At 47.1% G+C, this 21,712-nt stretch overlaps 1 protein-coding gene across 1 annotated transcript in view; it reads right to left on the reverse strand.

Moving 5' to 3' along the window:
- The window catches only part of LOC138580351 (peroxidasin homolog), a 375,430-nt gene that overhangs the window by 180,638 nt on the left and 173,080 nt on the right, over window positions 1-21,712 (reverse strand). The window contains exons 5-6 of the mRNA XM_069650821.1: window positions 19,200-19,271; window positions 18,340-18,411 (exon numbers count right to left, since the gene is read on the reverse strand). Of these exons, the coding sequence (XP_069506922.1) occupies window positions 18,340-18,411; window positions 19,200-19,271 (144 nt within the window). The remainder of the gene's footprint in view (window positions 1-18,339; window positions 18,412-19,199; window positions 19,272-21,712) is intronic.

Below are 21,712 nucleotides of genomic sequence, written 5' to 3' on the forward strand. Positions count from 1 at the left end.
TTTGTCTAATTTGATTTTTTTGGGAAATTTGTGGATATGTGTGTGTGTCTGTTCGAAATGTTCAGCATACTTCCCAACAAGCTACAAAGATGAAATTTGGCATGTGGGGAAGTGCCATGGTGTAGACAATGTAAAACGTATAAAATATAAAAATACCTTTGTCTAATATTTTTTTACTGTGCGAAGCACGGGTACAAATGCTAGTCACCTATATGGCATATCCTGGCAAAGGTAGCATCACCAAATCCATCACCATCACTCAGGAACGACATGTTCATCATGGCAGCTTAATAATGACATGTATTACTAAAAAGGGCATTTAAAGATTAAAACACTTTTCATTTGAATGTAAACAGGTAACATATATGGATTAATTAGGGAAGATATAACAATGGGTCTGATTAACAACCAGCATCATGTGGGGTCCATTTAGGAATCCTATTAGCAACAGATAGAATATGGACAGACATTTAGTTTTTATTTAGAGTTTTTGTAATACACATGGGACCTCATTTTCTATAGTGGCATAATGTGAATGAAAGGCGTAAAAGCCTTGCTTTTATGTCTTTCATTCACACCACGCCTCCAGCATTTGGGCCGGTATGAATTTTCATGCCGGCACAAATGCTGGAGATCCCTATAGCGTCCACCAGCTTTATGATATGATATGATATGATATGGTATTTGTAACGCGCCTATACACAAGTGTTTCAAGGCGCGACGAGGCAGGGAGGGAGGGAAACAAGGGGAAGACAGACAAACGATCCTACTAGGCCAGGTGTCATTCAGATCGCGCAGGTGCAGAGGTAAGGGGAAAAGGAGGAAGTGCAGGGGGAGGAGGTGGGGGGGAAGTGCAGTACAAGGTAAGTAGCGTAAAAAAATAATAATTAATAAATAATAAATAAAAAGGGCCAGCTGGTGGCAAGTGCGAGGTAAGTGCAGAGCAAGTGCTGGGAAGGGGGCTGTAGGGTACAGTGACAGTCCCACAGTGCAGGGGGAGCCAGGGAGGCAGTGCAAGTGGAGAGTGGCTGGGCCCTGGACCGAGGTTGCTGAGAGTGGCCCAGATGCAGGTTTAGTGCTGAATTCTGTGGGGAGTTAAGCAGGTTTAGCAGGGGAGAGGGAGAGAGAAGGCAGAAGCGAAGAGGAAGGTTTTGAGGTGCTTCCGGAACCGGAGATGGTTCTCCTCAAGTGCAGAGGTAAGGGGAAAAGGAGGAAGTGCAGGGGGAGGAGGTGGGGGGGTAAAGAAGCATAAAGAAGGAGCATAAAGAAGGAGGACCCCATAGGGATCCATTGTACATGCTGCCTGCCATGCTTGCCATTGTACAATTGCAATTAAATACTGTCCGGCGTAACAGCTTGTATCAGTAACTGGCATGGCAAGCAGTGTTCACAAGTAAAACGAAACTCTGTCCGACACGCAAGTGTGTCACGCAGCATTTAATTGTAATTGTGAACACTGCTTGCCATGGGAGTATGGTAACCAGCTGTTAAAATTCAAAGTAAATGTTGCCTGGCATGCAATCATGCCATGCAGTGTTTTCTCACTTTGCACGGCGGAGTGCAAAAGTGTAGGGCAAAAGGCGGCATACACGCGCAAATGATGAAAATTTGGCAGCATAGACCTGGCTATGCCCGAGTGCCAACATAGCAGGTCCACGGTGTCAAATTACGTTTTTGAGCAAAATGAGCTCCAGGGGGTGTTGTCTTCAACCTTCTCAGATCACGGTTCAGTGCTTTGATCCATGCTAGGTGGGCTATATTTTGGATCTTACATAGGTGAACCTCAATTCTGTCATCAGAGGTGGTCGATACATGAACGCATTATATGGCATTGTCAAATGAGAACCTAACAGGTGGCATGCTGTGTGAGTGGGAAGGGGGTGGCTCTTATGCAATTTAACTCTTCCGGAGGGCTCAGTTACTTTCGGAAAACAGAGGGGGTTTTGGAGGCCTTCTTTGATATGACTTCTAGAGTGAATCCTTTCCTGAAGATTGTATTTTAATTTTTTTATTTTTTTACTTTTATTTTTGTGGGCAGAGGTTTATAACAAACAGTCAGTATCTGTGCCCCTTCCACCCGGCCCATCACTTCGCTCGACACTAGGAACAGGTCAATTCTGGTGGAGCTGTCGTGGACAGAGGAGTAGTAGGTATATTCGCGCCACTGAGGGTGCAGTGTCCTCCAAGCGTCTTGAATGTTGAGTGTTGCACTGTGACTATGTAGTCTGCGTGCGGCACCAGTCAAGGACTTGGAGGCAGTCCCGGTCCTATCCAGGTTAGTGTCCAGTATAAGGTTCATATCCAACCCCCATATGATCTGGATTCCCACATAGCCCAGCAGCACAGCAAATACTGTGTCCACAAATTCAGGGGTGTCTACGTTAGACAGTAGGTGTTCACGAGGAGGTACTCCCTATTTACTCTCTTGTGTAGCGTGAATTTAATGGACTTGTGGATCAGCGTCAGCACACCTCTGGCCTGTGTGGAATAGGAAGTGAAGTATCTGTTTGGTCCCCATGATGGTGCCATTCTCCCTGCTAATTGGCCTGTAGAGTGTGTTTCTTGCAGCAGCAATATTTTGCTGCCACGTCTATTGGCATAGGCCATCATTTTTTGGCCTTAGTGTGGTTGCTCAATCCCCGGATATTCCAGGACATTATAGTAGTAGGCATTTCACTTGCCTAAGGCACATCCCAGCTCACCTGTCGTGGCATGCATTTGCAGTTTGTGCGGCTACTCTTAAGGCACTTCAACATGGTGCGGTCTGCTGGTCTGCCATTTTTCATATATTCTCCCCAAACAGGAAATCCCCCCGCCCTCACCACCCCACAACGATTGGCGGTGTCCCTACCCATCCCCCACCCAAGTTCACCAACAATTCCCTTAAACCAGATAACAGCGGACTCGTCACAACTCGGTCCAGCTGCTATGCAGGCCCAACAGGGGCCAACAATAAAAAACCCCACAAACTTAGCCGTTGCAACCGCAAAATGGTGCACTGTTACCGTGTGGACACCAAGGAAAGGATGAGAACAATTAGTACGGCACGGTACATGTGTCAGCGTATATCTTTTTTTAATTTATTTTTATTGTATTTGGTTCAAGAAAAAGAATGAACATTTCGTTAGAACCTTTACAATTGTTAATCATAATACAGATTAAACATTCCCAGAAATGGAGAAAATAAACCAATAAAAGAGAAAATGAATACAAAGAAATCAATAACCTTTAAGAAACAGTAGCTACAATAAAATATGTTAATTCTCCCCACTTCTTAAAGCCCTCCTTGGGACAAATTCATCTTTTCCTCTATTCAAAGGTTGCTTCCCAATCAGCATAAAAATACATTTGTCCTTTCGATTTCCACAATACGCATCAGCGCTATTCGCGTGATGCATTTTTCCTTAATATAAATGACAATTACCCCTCTTCCCCTCTTGCCCTAACCAGAGCATTTCTCATCTGAGCTAATTTAACAGATTCAATTTTTCCAGTATATCGACAACTGTTGCGGTGAGCTGAATTTCATGGCCTGCAATCATTCTTTCCCAAAAATGTTCTGAAATTAAACCCTCCTCCTTATGCGTGAATCTTCTTAATTTCGCTAACCTCAGGGACCAAGTCCCTTCGCACTCCATAAGAATGTGACGGAGTGATTGGAGTCTTGGGTTGGAACATATTTTGCATAGTTTGATTGCAGATTCTTCTTGATTTATTATTACCAATACCTCCCCTGTGGGGACCAAATTCAATCTCACCCACAAAAAGTTGGATCGTATTCTGGGGTCAGGGTATTTTACTAGGTAAGGCAGAAGCTGGCCTACTTTTTTTTAATGCGGTCAATAACTCATTACGAAGCTTGGAGCTTCCCACCAAAGAAATCGTTTTAATCCAATCTAACCGCTCCAAATCGCGTTTTACCTTAAGAGGGTTGGTAATCAGAGTTTCAAGATCAACATCTGCTCTAACATGTTTTTTACTTTTAGATCCAGCCCTCTCAAGATCCTAGACTTTGAGTCTTTCAGGTGGCCTACAACATCTTCATACAGTGAGCCCAACATAGGGGACATGGTCTCTCTATATAGTGCGTCTAGTTTCCATTGTGCGCGACATTCTAAAGAGATAAGGCCCAATTCAAACCGCAGGTTCCAGCCTGATATGCTCATGGGAAGGTTAAGGGAGTCCTTCCAGATTCTACCTTCTATTCTGGCCCAGTTTGTATTCCAAAGTGAGGGTTTAGCTTCTAGGCCATATAGAATAACCAGAATTAGTTTGGCTACATAGTATTTGACCATTGAAAGGATAGAGAATTTGCAGTATTTAGTTTTGCTTTTTTTCATGTGAGGGATCATTTCATAAGCCTTGGTAAGGATATCATGCTCTTGATTTCTCGGGCTGGCGTATATCTGATAACCGAGATAGATTAACTCTGCCACGCGTGGTAAAGCCTGCCCATCCAATGACCAGTTTTCAAAGCTAATTTTCTTACGTGGATGTTTAAACACAAGAATCTTAGATTTTAACGGATTTATTGTTAAACCATTTGTCTCTGCATAGCTACCCAGTTTGGTCAGCAATCTTTGAAGGCCTGTAGCTGTTCTGTCCAATAGGACTATGTCATCCGCATAAGCCAGCCAAAAGATCTTACTCCCATTAAGGGTTGGGCTGGTCAATCCGGACGGTTCTAGATCTTGCCCCATATCGGACAGGAAAAGGTTAAAAAACAAGGGTGCCCCCAGACACCCCTGCCTTATCCCTCTTTCTATCTTCACTTCCTCTGACAGATGTCCCTTGTCATCCAACCTTACTCTTACTGTTGTATGCATATGCAGCTCTATTAGCATAGCCAGCAGGGATTCTGGAACTCCCTTTTATTCAAGCTTTGCCCAAAGCAGACCTCTGCTGATCTGGTCAAAGGTCTTTGAGAGGTCTATCCATGCTCCATAAAGGGGTAACTCTCCTTTCTCAGCAGTAGTCTCACTTACTAAGATCAGAATTAACCCATTTAGGGACGTGGAGAGATCCTTCCTGAACCCTGTTTGGAAACGAGACAGAGCACCCACGCTGTCCATCCAATTTGTGAGCTCCTTGACTATCAGCCTCATAAAGACCTTGCTTTCGATATCCAAAAGCGCGATTGGGCGATAACTTGCGGGGTCAGTCCTATCCCCCCCTTAAAGAGTGGAATAATCAACGCTGTTTTCCAGGAGGGTGGGAAGTGCTTTGTAAACATGATCTCCTCAAATAACTTCCTCAAGAACCTAGCCCAGAACTCTGGTTCGTTTTTGAGAACTTGATACGTCAGCCCACTCGGGCCAGCAGCCTTAGATAACGATGAGCTCCTAATTATCTCCACGGTTTCTTACTCTTCCAAGGCTAGGGACCAATTTGTCTCCAGCTGCATTGGATCCCCTTCCTCTCCTGGTTTCTGAAAAATGGCTGACAGATGGTTAACCCATTTAGTTTCTGTAACCAGGTTACACAGGGAGCTGTTTGCTTGCTGATCCAATCGCCCCATTACTGACCGGAACCCTTGCGAGTTGGTTTCCCCCACCAACTTTAACATCTGTTCTCCATCTTTTTGCAATCTGGCCATTCTATGGTTTTTTGACCAGTGCCTATAGTTGTTCCTGATACTATTTGCCTCCTTAATGGATTTATCTGGAGCTATATTCTGTTTTTTTAGGCCCCAAAGTTTGTTTCTCATTTCCCTCTTTCTGGTCATAGTTTCCTTGTCAAACTCATGCAGATGGTGCTGCTTGACCCCTCTTGATGACATTTTAGGCGGGACAGTTGACCAGATAAAACTAATATATTTGTCTGCGTGGCAGTGATCTTAAAGGGAAGGGTTTGAGATCGATTTCAATACTTTATTTAGTTCCTCCCCTCTTTGACCATATTTAACTAATCTAACTCTACCCCCCCTTCAAAAGATAACTCCAGAGTGGCATGTTCGATGCCCCACTCTTGATTCACTATCAATGTGGATGACCTTGAAAAGAGGCTCGCACTGACAAAGATGTAGTCCAATATAGATGTTGACTCTCCTCGACTCCATGTCGGGGACGCTCCTTTGTCTCCCTCCGAACTCCCGTTTAGCATTACCAGATCGCATTAGCTCATAAATGCTAACCATTTCCGCCCTCTACTAGAGATTTTTTTCCCCCTTACTGACTCCTTTTCATTTAAACACTCAGTGCATATGGAATTGAAGTCCCCTGCCACGATAATATTAGCCTTCCCTGAATCTGACTTCACTCCAAACTCCGAGTGTGGAAGAGGCCGGGTTGCAGTAAACATCTACCACCACCACCCATGGATTCTGGATATCAAAATTAAGTTTCATTTCACTGGCCAGGATACCAATTTTATTCTCAAAGAGCACCATGGCATTCTTCACTGAGCTGTTTTTGAATGCTATCAGAAGTCCATCAGCTAGTCTGCCCAGCGGTTTTTGACTTGCAGAAAGGCAATGAATGGTTTCTATTTCTATTGCATTCACTAGCCAGGTTTCCTGGAGTATCAGAATGCCCATCTTACCCCAAAGGTCTTCTTTACCTTGTTTGGCTCTAAACGTACAGGAACCCCGCGTATTCCAACTCACTACACGCAGGGCAGACTGACTAAAGTTGCCTTGGCCCTATGCCTAAACTCGTCACAACCTGGGCTAGAATTTCAGGTAGAACGGCCAGTATGTTTTCATCTTTCTTAGTTTCTGTCATGTCCCTTCTGCCCTCTTTTCTTTGAGGTCCCGAGCTTCTTTCTTGGTTCTGCAGGATTGTCTGTCCAGACCCTTGTCCTCTTCTGGCCTCAATTAAATAAAGCTCACAACCATCTTTAACCACTCTTATACCTTTCCGTTCTAGCACCCCAGCTGCTTTTATAATTGCATCATAGGCCCTAGTAGAGCTCAGCCCCACTTCCACCACATAACCGTTTTTACAGTCGGGGAATTTTACATATTCTATGTCCCCTGAGCCAAATAGGTAAAGGCTCTTTACTTTCTTGAACTCCCCTAAAATGACATTTCTACTTCGGGATTTATAGTGGTTGTTCTTTCGTGTGGATTTTAACCATAGTCTGGGAGCTTCAAAACCAGTTCGATCGTCCTCTTTTGGGAGCATATGTTCCAGTTCTTTGTCCCTTGGAGGGGTGGAGCCAGTTTCTTGTTGAACAATCTCTTTCGATTTTCCTCCACCGTTCCAAATCCCCTGAATTGTCAGGGACTTCTCTCCAACCTTTTCGAATGAAGCCTTATTCGAAGTAGTTGACTCTCTTGCAATTCCTGCACTTGCTGCTTTCTTTGCGGCTGTAAGTAATATCGCGGCAATCTTTAGTTGCACTCCTCTCGCATCCGTGTCTGTGTTCTTGACCACCAATCTTCTTAAGGATGTCCTATTTGCGTAAAAATAGGGGCCAGTTTCAATTTTGGGATTACAGAATCCCCCTCTTTCTGGCTCCGCGAATCTTGGTCCAAGCTAGGAAAGTACTCTATCTGCATCCCCACACTCATACACAGGATCACTTTCCATTCATTTCGGTTGTGGAGACTTTGCCTCTAGCTGAACTCTTTTCTGTGTGTGCAGAGTGTTTGTCTGCGACCCCAGCTTGCTTGTTGACTTAACAGCTCCTTTATTATGAATAGCTTCTTTAGCCATACTGGTTGGTCGCCAATATTTGTTGTGTTGATGTTATTCATGAAGTTAAGAATTCCAGCATTTTGGATTTTTTGAATTTTATGATTTTTCTTTTTTTTTTCTTTAATCTTTTTAACACTTTTCTGGGTGCTCTTTTGCCCTTTTTTCGCACCTGCCTTTCATTTTGTTCTCCTCCTCCTCTTGGCATTTTGGTTACTCGCCATAGTCCAATCACAGTCAGCGGCAACCCCCAGATCACCAATATGGCCCTTCGCCACTTGCACTCCTTTCATCGGCTTCCAGTACTTGGGCCTCCGCCACCTGGGCCGATCTCATAAATTCCTCCAAGGTTGATTCCGACAGTGGAGTATCGTTATAGATATTAGAGATCTCTGATGATTCACTCCGTTCTGGCACCTGCGGTCCCGGTTGCCGGAGGTTAGTCTGCAGTAAGTCTCGAATTTGAGACCATGACGTGGCGTCCTCCTTTCTATTTGCCAGGGAAAGTCGCTGTATGGAGGCAATATCTAAACCCTGCTTTGCCACTTCAATTCATATGTCATTTAGCATGGGGGAGATAGAAGAGATGATTGTATTCTTTAACCCCACCATCGAGGAGTCACATTTGGCAACTTCATCTGTTAATTCCAAGAGGATTCCCGCTTGGCATTTTTACTTCCCCTTTTAACAGTTCGAACACTGACACCAGTGAGTTCATCACAAAGCTCAACCCCTTTTAAGGTCGAGTTGTCCGCCTGATGGTTTAACTGATTCTCCTTCTCTCCTTCTGGACCAGGATATTCTAACACTAATCCACTGTTTTTCCCTGGCAGATCAGTATTAGACTCCAGCTCCTGGACCTCCCTTTCTGGTCCCGTTGGGTCTCCCCACTTTGGAGCTTCGGAATGACTTAAAGAGGCTGAACTCTCGCTTATTTCCTCTGCTCTCAAAATTGGCGACCCCCAGCTCCTCTCTCTTAAGTCAGTCGCATCATTTGAGCTTTTGTGTGTCTTTTTGCCGAAATATTCTTTGATCTTCCTTTGAATATTTGTTGTTGTAACTGTGTATTCCAACCCTCGCCTCCATTGATTAACAATGGCTGTTTGGCCAGTTTGGGTTGCTTTTATTTCAGTCTCTTTCAACGGGGTTTCATGCACCAATGCAACTGTAACCACCGGTTGTTTGGTGTGTGTCGTACTTTGGGCAACAGGATATGGTGACTCCAAAGCTGTTGAGCTCACCATTGGTGCTGTATATGAGCCATTCCAGTCTGCACCATTAGCAGAATCAAGAGCTGCAGTGCTCTTTAACTTCATTTTGCTGGAGATTGGCAGAATATGATCAAGGGTCTCAAAGAATGATTAGCTGGCCTTTAGAAAAATAAGGTCCCTCAATCCGTCTATTGCCACACCCCAATAGTGCTGGTCGATTGATGAAACAACAATCACCGCTCAACCAGAACGGGATCAAAGGGTATTCCCAACAGTCTCCCGCTCTTCGTCAGCGTATACTCCCTTAAATTGGGGTCGGCTCGATCTTACTTGTGTACAATTCAGTGTACAATTCAGCGTGAGATTCAGTTCTCTCCTGGGAATCTTGATGCCACCCAACTCCAGCTTTTCTTGATTCCTGAATCCTCACGTGGTGTGTTCAATGCCCCACGGCTTCCAGCTGCTTGCAGTTGCAGCTTACCGCAATGCCCACGGTTCCACTTTCTCCCTCCTCTCCGCGCCTGCCTCTACAGTTGGCCTGAGAAGGGAGCTAAAGAACTTGTGAACTCTGTTTGGGATGCTGTTACTGCAGAGCCTCACCCCGAGCCTCACCCCGAGCCACCAGGGCCAAACAGCAGGTAAATGATATACTTAATAAACCAATAAAGCAATATGCAGAAAAAATGTCTGCCTGGCTCGCTATCCGGTTTTCTGTCCGGTAAGCGCTGCGAGGCCCACCCTCCTACACTCCGCACAAGCGGCTATAGGCGGCTGTAGGCGGCTGTGGGTGTTAGCAGCATTACCAGCTGGCAAATAACAGCGACCAGTGAACAGTGAACAAAACAGTGTTTACCTTCACACTGTGGGTGGCCTCCGAGCTCCGAGCGCTACACCTAGACACAGTGTACACCGAGCCTCAGATCCGCCAATACGCTGATGCCGCCGAATATTCCACCGGCGATCCCGCTCAGCTTCTGCTCTCCTCTTGGCGCTGGGCGCTGAGCTGGGCACTGAGCTGGGCACTGAGCTGGGCACTTGGCGCCGAATAGCTGCAATAACCAGAGAGAGCCGAAGAGCTGGAAACGCAGTGAAAACGTGACCTCTGAGATCCTTGTCAGGGAAAGGAACCTCGCCTCGTCTCCTGTCTCACGTGACACGTACTGCGTGAACAATGGAAAATCACGCCGCACTGAGGATCACAACGAACTCAGCCGCCTCCGATTCTCACCAGAGCTGGTTTTGCTGGTTTTGCTGGTGTCAGCATATATCATAAAGAAGAACAACTGTTACATTAATCAATAGGTGCTTCAAATGTGATACAACTAGGTCATGAGTTAACCTGGTCAAACAACCACAAGCAGATTACTGGCCGGGGGTTTTGTCCCCAAGATGAGCAAGAGGCAGTAAAATGTGGAGCAATCATATTAGCAGACCAACCACGGGAGGTCCTGCAGGCCCCCGTCCGGGTGTGGGAAAACCAGCAATATTTAAGCAAATTCCTCGTAGGAGAGACTATATGGGCTGCGGCACCATCAGCTTAATTTTAAGAGTACGTATCAATGGTCTGACATGGATAACCAGGAGACAAGCACAAATGAAGGAAAACTATTGGGCAGACCCAGCAGAGAAGAACGGGACAGGCCACTAGTGAGTCATTATCCATGAGGAGGTGTTGTGAAGGGGTATCTGCATCACGATGACCTTCACCGCCTCGTCCGGTACAGTGAAGAAATAAAGTTTCCCCCTGAAGGTGAATTTGAGGCGCGCCGGGAACAATATTGCGTATGGAATGTTGCGCTCTCGCAGCAACCTTTTCACACCAAGGAATTGTCGTCTCTCCTGTTGAACTCCCACTGAGAAGTCAGGGAAAATCTGGATGGTCTGGGAGTCCAGGCGAAGATCTCCCTTCTCATGTGCCAGGCGGAGAATGAGGTCCCTGTCTCTGTAGTTCAAAATTCTGGCTATGACAGGCCTGGAAAAGTCACCTGGCTTGGGGCGAGGGGCTAGAGCACGGTGAGCACGTTCAACCATGAGGAAGGGGAACAGAGCTGGGTTGTCAAGCAGTTTCTTGAGGAGATCCTCGAAGGGCAACTCCATGCGGCCCTTGAGGGCATTTTCTGGAACCCCAATGATACGTATGTTGTTTCTACGTGATCTAGACTCCAAATCCTCACATTTAGCCTTGACAGACTTCATGTCACGGTCGAGTGTGGTAAGAGTGTACTGGAGGGAGTGTACTGCATCCATATTAGACCCTATCCAAGATTCTGCCTCCGTGATCCTGGTGCCCGCATGGTCAAGTTGGGTTTTGAGCGAGGCAACGTTAGCATTAATGTCGTCGAGCTTCTCGTGGAAGGAAGCAACGTTTTTGGCCATAGACTCCTTTATTGCAGTGAGATCTGGGGTGGGAGCACCAGATGGCGAGGGAGGGTCATCTTGGTCGAGCGGCGAGTGGGCCCGGTCGGCCCTGGGTGCCGCCTTGGCGAATTTATCCATTGCCGCCACCTTGCCGGTGCCTCTGGAGCGGTTCGACATCACTAACCAGCCAGCTAAGGAATGGTGGCTCTGGTGTGGGGCATCCAGTGTGATAGATGCAGGTAGTTAGAGCCATGGCCGCCAGATATACCGCAGGTGTTTTATAGGATGATGTCATGATGCCCGCTCCCGGGAGCCGGTTCAAGCCCAGCGTCCCCGAAAGCGGACATCCAGTCCCCAAGGAAGGACCCAGCAACCCCATATAGGGGCCCTTTGGACAGTGTCCTGGTGCCTATGGCGCCAGGCTCATAAAAGACATCAGTCCTGGCGCCATAGGCGCCAAGCTCATTATGGGAGTGCTTGGGTGCACTTACCTGATGCAGATCATGCTGCAGGATCCCGGCCTCCTTGAGGCCTGAAAGGAACTACTTTACCTGTGGGACTAATTTGCCATCCGGAGGTGGTCGGGGAAGGATACATACCTGATTGGAGGAAGGATACATACCTGGAACTTCTTCCAAGGCTATTTAAACCCCACCCGAACAGCCACACGTGCTTCGCGTTGTTCTGCATCTAGCAGCTGGACGCTCACCGTGTCTGCTCCTGCATCCTGACTTCTGCCACGCCTGCCAGCATCCTGGATCACCTGCAAAGGAAGAGAAGAGAACAGAAGAAGGAAAAGTCCTTACCTGCTAAATCTGCATCCCGGAGACATCTCGCCGACAATCCTGAAAAGGAAGACTTTTATTTAAAAGCTCATCGCGTCGATCGCTGCAGCGCCGCATTCCACTCACCTTTTCAGGGCGCATCCATGTTCAGCAGCGATCATCCGGATTCGCAGTCACGCCCCAGCGCCTAGGGAGAAAAAGACCAGAACAAAAGGTGAGAGAGAGAAGGGAATAAGGAAAGCTAAATCTCCATGTTAAGAGTTACCAGTTGATTCATTCCCTCTTCATTTCGGGTCCGCGCCGCATCCTGGCATTTCCGGACCCCGGCCCCTAAGGGGAAAAAGAGACATCAGCGTTAATGAGCGAATGAAAAGACATTACCAAAAAACGCTCATTAAAGACTTACCTGATTTCTACAAGGATTTCACCTCTCATCTCGGGTCGGTGCCTGTTCCCCGGCATTCCGTACCCCAGCCCCTATGGGGAAAAAGACACTAGCATTAGTACATTAATGCATGGACACAAGGGGAACCTCTTATCAAAAAACTTACCTGGAAGCCAAGCAAGTTTGGTTCTCACCAATCCGAAAATCCAGTGAAGTAACTGGATACCAACGCGCCCCTGCATCAGAAGCAGGATGGAGAGCTCGTCCTTCCAGACCCTAAGAAGGATACTTCTGCGAGCCAGACAAACCAGATTTGGGGGCCCGGTCCAGTCCGTCTTCTGAACCCTGCGCATCACCTTAGAAGAGGTCACAGCAGCGCGAACCAGGCCAGCGCCTCCGTGGGAGTCAGGTGAGCGTTACAGATGAAATGGGGTAAACATGAAGGACCAGCCAGGCAGCCGGGCAGGGGCACCGCCCGCATTGGCAAGCGGTTTTGGCCGCAGTGTCAGTGGCAAAGGCCCGGCATTATGAGGCGAGACATGAGGCTCAAGCTTCCAGGCTCATGCGAATGCCGGAGGGGCAGCCCCAGTGATGGCAGAATGTCTCAGAAAGTGGCCTGGGTGTTGTGTCTGTTCCGGAGGCAGTCAGGGGCCCATGTACACGCCCAAGATGGTCGGTCCACTCCCTATGGGGTTGGAGGGCAGGGGCATCAGGCAACAATGGTCCAGGTCGCGTGGTGCCCCCGGGAGGCCCCTGTCACGCCCGCGAGGCCCGAAGGATCCGAGAGGGCCAACGCACAGGTCACAGGAGTATGCCAGACAGCTATGGCGGAGAGGTAGCGCCCCCTCCACGAACAGGGCTCTGGCCCCCAGGACCCCGCCAGAGGCCGCCAAAGTCCAGGTAGAGCAGATAGGGCCAGAGGCACCCGCGCACCAGGTGGGCACCCGCGCGGCCACCTAGCGGCCCGGACCCACTCCAATCCCAGGCTCACCTATGTCGGCAGGCAGGGGAGGCGCCGCACCGGTCACGCTCCAGATCTGCTCCAGGAAGGCCCCAGGCCCGGCGGACACCGCTGCACCCAACGGGCGAAGATCACAGATGATGAGCAGCAGGTAGGGGGAGGCTGCGGGGCTCATGCGGCCCAGGCCAACCCCGGCGCAGCTCCAGGATACAACCTCCACAGCCGCGGCTCCCCCGACGCAGAGCCGCCAGGGACAGACACACCGTCACAGGTCGCCCCCTCACTCAGGCGAGGGGTCTGGGGTCTGGCAGCGGCTGTGCTCCCCCCCCCCGATCCCTGCAACAGGGCTACCGGGCCAGTGCCAGAACAACACGGCCTCCCCGGGAAAAGGGGAGAGGCCGGCGATCCGTCATTCACCAACGGCAGGGTCCCCAGTGTACACAAGGGGTCAGACACGCTACCACTCCAGCTGGCGGTCAGCCCCACTCCTGGAAAATGTTTCTTAGGCAGTATGTCGGCTCAGGAGCTCCGATTTCAGTTGGGATTGGAGTCAGAGCCGCCCGACACACTCCCGAGCCAGCACAGGTGAAGGAGCGGGGAGAATGCAGAAGATTTCCGCTGATGAAGCGAGATATGATATGATGCCGTACGGAGCTCTTGAGCTAGGCAGCCATTACCTAGGGTGCTCAACAGCGCCCCCCAGATTGTATTTTTCAAGTTGTTCCTGAACTGCATATAGTGTGGTTGGACTTTAAGTGAGTGATCAAGTTTGTTGCAGAGCTGAGGACCGTATGTATTTTTTTCATATCTTTTCCAGGTCACCATCTTTTGAAGGATAAAAGCAGATTCGATAGACCTGAGTGCCTTGACGCAGACGTAAGTAGAGCCAATTCTTGACATAGTTGTTACACTATTTGAGATTGTGCACTACCCTAGCAGCAGTACCAAGTGAAAGGGACTGAGGCATCTGGCTACTTCCCCCCAACAGGACCTGTCTCTCTTGGAACTGTCTGGAACTAAGAAGCAAAGTATGGCGGTGGTGAGTTGGCACACTGCGAGCTGTATCAGAACCGTTCATAACACCTTGTTGTGTTAAGTAAATGGTACAATTTCCAGTTTTTTTGCTGATTGATTATAAAGTGTTTGAGTTTTTCTTACATCAAGAAGGCCAAGAGATTTTCACAAGCTTTATTGGTTTCCACAGCCGTGTTTTTCAAAATGTGTTTGTCATCTAATTATTGGTACATTTAAAACAGTAAGTTTAGGGACAGCTTTTGTGTGACTGTTATGATAAAGATTCATTACTTTTTCACTGCACATTGGTAGAATTGTCTTTTTTTGTATTTTTTGTATTTAGTCTTAGTTTTTGACACTCTGCGAGGGAATTACCACCAAACTACTGCAAAATTCGGTTACCGTTACTGCCACTTTGTCCAGCGGAATTACTGCCGAATTACAAGAGGCAGCATGGTGAGGCTAGTCCCCATTTATGGAGTCCATAGAACTCCATGAGGTTGTCGGTGGTAGTTCCTCCTTGTTAAAGTCAGCAAAAATTGGCTGTTAGGTGTCAGATTTACCAGCGTTCTGCTGGAGGTAAAATCTCCACCCACAGCCAATCCCATAGTTTGGCGGTGCGGCAATGCGCCAGAAATACAGCAGTAACAGAATTACTGCTGCAGTCCCACCAATTTTTTCCACACTGCTGACCTTGTAATGAGTGTTCAGTGTCTTTTAAACTTGTCAGGTCCTCATGAAAACATTTCTTGTTTACTTTTTTGTATGCTTTCTTTGCTTGGTGGTTATGGGGTGCACTGTGGGCGTTCTGGTTTCGAGCAATGCCGTAGTTGGATTTGTATCACACAGAATGTTTCATAAGAGAATGCGGGAGCTTGCTTGTGCCGTAGCCTTGCTGTGAGATAGTTTGGCTGTTCACTGCACTGTCTCCACTGGTAGTGGTTTGCCATCCATATTTATGGCGACCCGCGTCTACTCTAGGAACATAGGACAAATTGACAGGGTCTTCACCTTTTCATCATGGGCATAGAGTCTCCTGCCTAGTACACGGCTCGCTTACTGGGTAGGCTGGTTGGCTAGTGGTTGGAAGGCCAGCATTGGCATATTTTCTAGGGATTTGTCTGGCTGTCTGTTGGTCTTGCCATCTACCTACATGTTGACGTCACGTATGATTTTGATTCTTTTGCTATGGATCTTACGTGTTGGCCAAAGTTGAGGAATTCTTCTAAGAATATAGAGCTGACGCCGAGCTCGATGACTGATGGATTTAATCCATTGAGCATTGAATGAATGTGTGGTGTATGGGGACTTGTTGTGGTAGATGCACATTAGCCCGTTTCAGAAGATGGTGCTAACCCGCACCTCTGCTACCAATTCTCCTACCTTTGGCTAGGATCTTGTAGCTCAGGAGCAGTAGTTCATCAGAGTGATGTCCCTGGACTACGTTTCTGTAATGCCCAAAAGATTAAACGGAATGGTCTTGTTTAGGTCTTCATTTTGCAGGAAAGTATTACTGCAGATACAAGCATTCATCAGACTTAGTTGGATGGCTTTTTTGGTGGACGATGGAGAAACGGTTTTGCTGGATGCTTTTGGAGGCAACAAGGCGCATGTCCTGCCCTTCTCCCTGGCACGAGAACCTTGTATTATGTCTTGTTTTCTTATGGGTGATACTAGGTTTGCATTCATGGCCCGTTTGGGTGTCACTTGAAGCCAGGTTTGTTATGCGTTCCAACTCAGCATTATGACCAGCTGTAAGGAATGGTTTGACATCGGTGAGCATGTAGTTTGCAGTTTTGGTTTTGGGCAACAGGAGTGTGGTCACGGTGTGTGACCTTGAGGACAAATTGGAGGGGTGGCAAGTGAAGCGCCCCTTGGTGTTTCTGGCCACCATGGTCCTTTTCAGTTGGCATCACGGTTGTGGGATGGTTGGCATGTTCTTTGTATTCCTGTATCGCCAGAACAGCTATTTCGATGGGCTTCTCCCAAACCAGTATGGCCGTGGTGTTCTTCCTTCCTGTCACATGTCTCTGTGGAGGTGCCTTAGGCAGGGGGAGGGAGGTGATGCTTTGCAACACTTCTCCTTTCCACGCCTGCTCCTGCATTGCTCATTGCCTAGCCTTCTGCTTGCCCCTTCAGAAATCTGGCTAGGAACCTGAACCAGTTTCAGGCTTTCTTTTGTGGCTGGTGCTTTTTCCCATAGGACACTCCTGGAGCATTCTGCACGCCCCTGGTTTTGCTACTTAGGTGATGACGTTGCATAAGGAAGGGTCCCCCATGCCTACCTACGAAGAAGGGCTCAGTGGCTTTGGGATACCTTAAATGTGACCACACTTTGGTTTGTTAGTTGGATCTCTGATGATTCCTCTCGTTTGTTTTGCCGAATTACATTTTCACCAAATAGTTTTTGCTGCTTGTACTGCATTATTACTGCAAAAAACCTAGTCGAAGACCTCTCTTCCCTCCTCTATACACCTAACCCATACTTACCATGCATATTTTTTCAGTAAAGAAAATAGCGACAAAAATAGAATTTGTTGAAAATGTCGTTGGGCAAAAATGGGTAATACCGTTGGATAGTCATCCAGGCTCAAGTCGAGGGGACAGGCGGGTGGATGGCGTGATCATTTCTAGTGACGCCACATTCCATTGATATGTTAATAAACCCACCCACTTTTTTCAGGCCTTTACTCCTGTACGCATATCATCATCACAATTGTTGTAAGCGGAGGGTCAACGGGAGGGAAGGACTTGGCATGGAGCGATGGTGAGGGTGTTGTATCAGGGCCAGTGGAGTTGCCTCTGGCTGATAGTGTTGATTGTCCCAGTTGTAATGTGTTGGTCCAGTGGTGGGAATGGAGCTTCTTTTATCATTTGGTCTAGGCTGGCCTTCGGAAGTATGCAGGTTATGATTTCCTGTTTAGAGGGTCCTTGTTGACACACTTTTTGTGTTGGGGTTGATCTCGGTTTGTTACTTGGCTCAAAGTTTATTGGATTTCGATATCTGTTGTTTTGAGGGGTGCTCAGCTCTGGATAGTGTTTGGGTTTGTGCAACTTGTTGAAATGGGGTAGGTTGAATGACTACTGACCCTCTGTTGTTTGTGATGCTAGCCTGTTGTATGAGGCAGGGCTGTTCTGAGATTAATGGTGTGAAATGGGGTCGTCCAAAAAACAGACTGTTTTTGGCAGGTTCAAACTCCTGTAGACATTATTTGGGAATTGGTGAACTTTGGTCAGACATTGAGGACTATGACTGTTGGGGCACAGGGCAGATAGAAGGGGGTTTGATCACCCTGACCTTGCAGAATATGACGTTATCCAATTAGATGTAGGTACCACATACTCTTTTATTATGAGCAATATTACAAGGGATCTTATTAGCTCAAGATATAACATGAATACGAATAGGAACAGACATCACAGTGTACCGTGTGTGCCAGGGAAAAATAGCACATGGATTCTCCTAGTGTCAACTATGTTCTTATTAAGGAGAAATATCACCTGGAGTCTGATATGGGGAAAATGTCCCTTGAGATCTGAATAGGGACAAATAAAATACCCCCAGTGTTGGGAGGATCAAGAAATCATATAACAAATAATAAAGCCTGGTAAAGGTCACATATCAAATGGTCCATATCACATTTTAATTAAGCTCAGATAAATATTTGTGTCTACTTGGACTGTTGTAACATGGAGTCTTGTTAACAATAAATATCACATGTTGCATGACGGGGGAACAATATCACATTGGGTCGGTGAGGTACATTTACTGTCGCCATCGGGCCGATCAAGGACATAAATAACTTTGAAGCATGACCAGTGTTAGCTTTCCCCATGACGCTGAAATAGGTAAAGGCATTTTCATCATGGGACCCAATGATGCATGCATATCTAAACCAGGCAAAGTTTCTTCAGTTACAACACAATCCCAGGATGAACCTTTCAGAAATTGGAAACCTGGTGTTAATGATCATCATTTATTACTCACAGGAGCTTGATGGAGGGCAGCTGTGAAAAGGTTCCTGGCTGGATCCTGGTGATCCGGTTGTTGTGCAGGAACCTGTTGAGGGGAAGAACCGTATTTGAGTTGTTCAATGTGCTGTGAACATGATCCCAGTCCTGGAGCTATCTGGTGCCAGCCCATACCATGCTGACAACATTCGGCTGCTGAGCAGGGTTTTATGTCTTAGGCTTTCTCTCGTACAGTTCAGCAAATCTTCAGAAGCCTCCCCCCAGTAAGGGTATAGTACTCATTATGAGTAGGGTGGTGTGGTAAAATGTGGTGGTAAATCCCCCACCTTTCTGCCAAATGTGGACAGAATTACCACCGGTGGAACTACGGCTGTGGTAATTCTGCTGAAATCCCCTATGGAGTCCCATGGACTCCAATTGAGTGGGTACTTACACCATCACAACCACTTGCAATCCAATTGTAATACCACCAGACCAAGTGGCGGTAACAGTAATTCTGTTTGGTGATAGCTCAGCAGATTTACCACCGAGATACCACCTAATTTGTAATGAGGCCCAATAGTGTATTTTAACAAGATTGGATTTCTAAATAGGGGACTCCCGCCTCCAGTTCCCCCCATAGATGATGTCCAAGAGCTTCAGAGCTGGAATAGACCACATTCACAGAATCTTCCTGAAGCAGAAAGACTGCTTAAGCTCCTGTTGTGGGAAAAGAATGACCCCTTTTCAATGGCACGCATGTGAACTGTCCCTTTGTTTCTTGCCATGAGGCAAGTTAAGCACTGGGCGGCATAAGCAGCCAAAATCAACTCCATGCAAGTAAGAAATAGAAACCCCAAAAACATCACCCACACCAGGAGCTTGCCTTTGACTTACAATCGTTCCAATTTCGGCAGGTCACTGAACATGTCAGGCTCCAGCGTCTCCAGGCCGTTGAAGTGAAGGTACCTACCCGCAGTAAAAGAGAAAACAGTCACGTGTTATGAAGGACGAGTCTCAAATAAACTGGATTAAATTTGCAAAGTAGTCACAGCGTTTGTGGATCTGCCCATGACAGCATTTGGCAAATAGCACCCAGGCTGTTTTCTATACCCTTACTAAAAAAACTCCCTGCACAAGCCACATGCAGTGTTCCACTGTTCTGTGTGATAGTATAGCCTTATAGAAGGAGAGAGGGTCGTTATTGCGGGATAATGACCCGATACCAAGTTATGACCTGAGACGAAGTTCGAGGCCATAAATTGGTAAAGGTCATTATCCCAAGCCATAATGACCCAACCCGACGTCTACAAGGCTATTAGCACATGGTGGTGGTAGCAATACATGTTTTGGAGTTCGTGGTGGCAAACTGAGTTAGTAAATTTAATGTGGTTTTATTTTGTAGTATTTTAATAACATAACTGTCTTCATAAATTAAGCATTTTAACAGCAACTTACTTGAACTGGAACATGTTTAACATGACCATGCATTGGGTTTCATATAAAAGTAAACGGTTTCACTATAAAAAAGTGAAGGAATATTTGAATGTTTTATCTTTTTCTTTTGTATGTTAAATAGCATGTTGCAGCACAAAAGCATCTCCCAGGGAGTAATTTTCTTGTTGAAACAAAATATTGCCTGGAAATTGCATTGTTGTTTCCCCACCTGCTTCTGAAGACAACAAAATTCAGAATGCAGTCAATGCCAGTAGTTATTGACTGCACTCCAAACATTCTGATTGGCTGAGAGGGGGTCTACAACCATTTCCTTGTACTAATACACATTTTATTACACACATGAAACTCAGATCCTACTAAGATTGGATCAGAATGTTTTTAATAACATTTCCCAGTTTACAAAACGTTTGACAGTCCCTCTGGAGGGAACAAGTAGCCATTTGCTTAAATTGAACTCTGATAACACCAATATTGGGCCTCATTACGGGTCTGGTGGTAACCGTGCAGGTAAAACCGGCAGGTAGCCGCCGGACCCGTAATGAATTACTAGCGTGTGACTTCCCGGTGCAACTGGGCTATTCCAAGTCCGGTGGCCGAAAAGTCAGCGCCGGCAATTTTGTTAGTCCCCATTCCCATGCGGTCCCATAGTCACGGACAGTTGCTTAAGAATCAGCGTACATGCATTCGGACAATGGATTAACAATGTTGGTCCACCATTAATGAAAATGGCATTATAATATTGTTGTGTGCAGAACAACTGGAGTAGAATCTTTATTAGCCCCCTGCCTCTGACACCATTCGATGTCTCAGCCAATCAGGGGTCTATTAAGGTGAGCCTTAGTTAATGGGATTGTATGCCTTTTGAGATTCCCTAGTCTGCCTGGCACCGAACATGTCATTTTCTGCCATGCGTTCTCTCCTCCCACGTGCCCCAAATCTCAATGTGCATTGCACTTCCCATCTTCTACTTCTACTCCTGCCACCACAGATCAGTGTCACCCCACCATCCGCCACCCAAAGGAAACACGATTCCAGCTGCTTCTGGGCTTCTGGCTTGGTTGAGCCTCAGACCGGGGGTTCCAGGACACTGTTAAACTTTCTATTGCACTCCCACCTCTGGGAGCCTGGCTGGTACCTCCATTTACCTGGATCCAGTGCAGGCAGCAGAGAGAGGCATTGGTGCAATAGCAGTCACTCTCAGGATGATTAGGGGACAGAGTTCTTCACTGCCTTGGATGTCTTTGTCTCCACCTCCATAACTGAGGATTTTGGGATAGACTGAACCCCCAACAGAGGTCCTGTAATTTATTGTTGTTCTTGAAAGAGTCTAGCGATGAATAAAAAAATAGGAGGGTGCAGTTCTCCTTTTAAAGGCAACATTCCACAGAGGATTGGTTCAAAGCAACCTTGCCATAAGGGGTCGAATCCCTGTTGTTGTAATAAGGGCCCTTTGCATTAGACTTCACACCAAGAGTATCTTGCCTGCAGCAAGCAGTGGGGACAGGAAAAGGGAAGAGAGCAGGGCTGGACTGGCCCAGCGGGACACCGGGGTAGGGCCTCTTTGGGAGTTAGCGGAATGAACTGCGGAAGGATACAAATCATGTGAGAAGACACAGTCAGTCTGGGTAGTTTGCATGAAATTGGCTGCGCATTTCTTTTCTAGACGGCTGGGCTGGCGCATGCACTTTTTGAGCCCAGGGCACTGCCCGCATAGGTGGAACCTCACGTGCAAGAATGTAGCCCTGGTGAGTGTGCTCGCTCGAATCATTTTGCATCACATGATGCACTAAACACATTGCTCTACAATGACTGGCAAACGCAGCAGAGCAGCATTTACACTCAGGTGCGAGGTGTGCAATTGAATCGGCACATTGCTTGGTGGTGACGAGATGGGCGGAGGTGTTGGCTGGAGGAGCTCGAGTGTGGCTGGGTAATGGAAACGAGGGGCACCT

Source organism: Ambystoma mexicanum, chromosome 3p, assembly GCF_040938575.1.
Source record: "Ambystoma mexicanum isolate Mex_15411 chromosome 3p, UKY_AmexF1_1, whole genome shotgun sequence".
Taxonomy (NCBI): Eukaryota; Metazoa; Chordata; class Amphibia; order Caudata; family Ambystomatidae; genus Ambystoma; species Ambystoma mexicanum.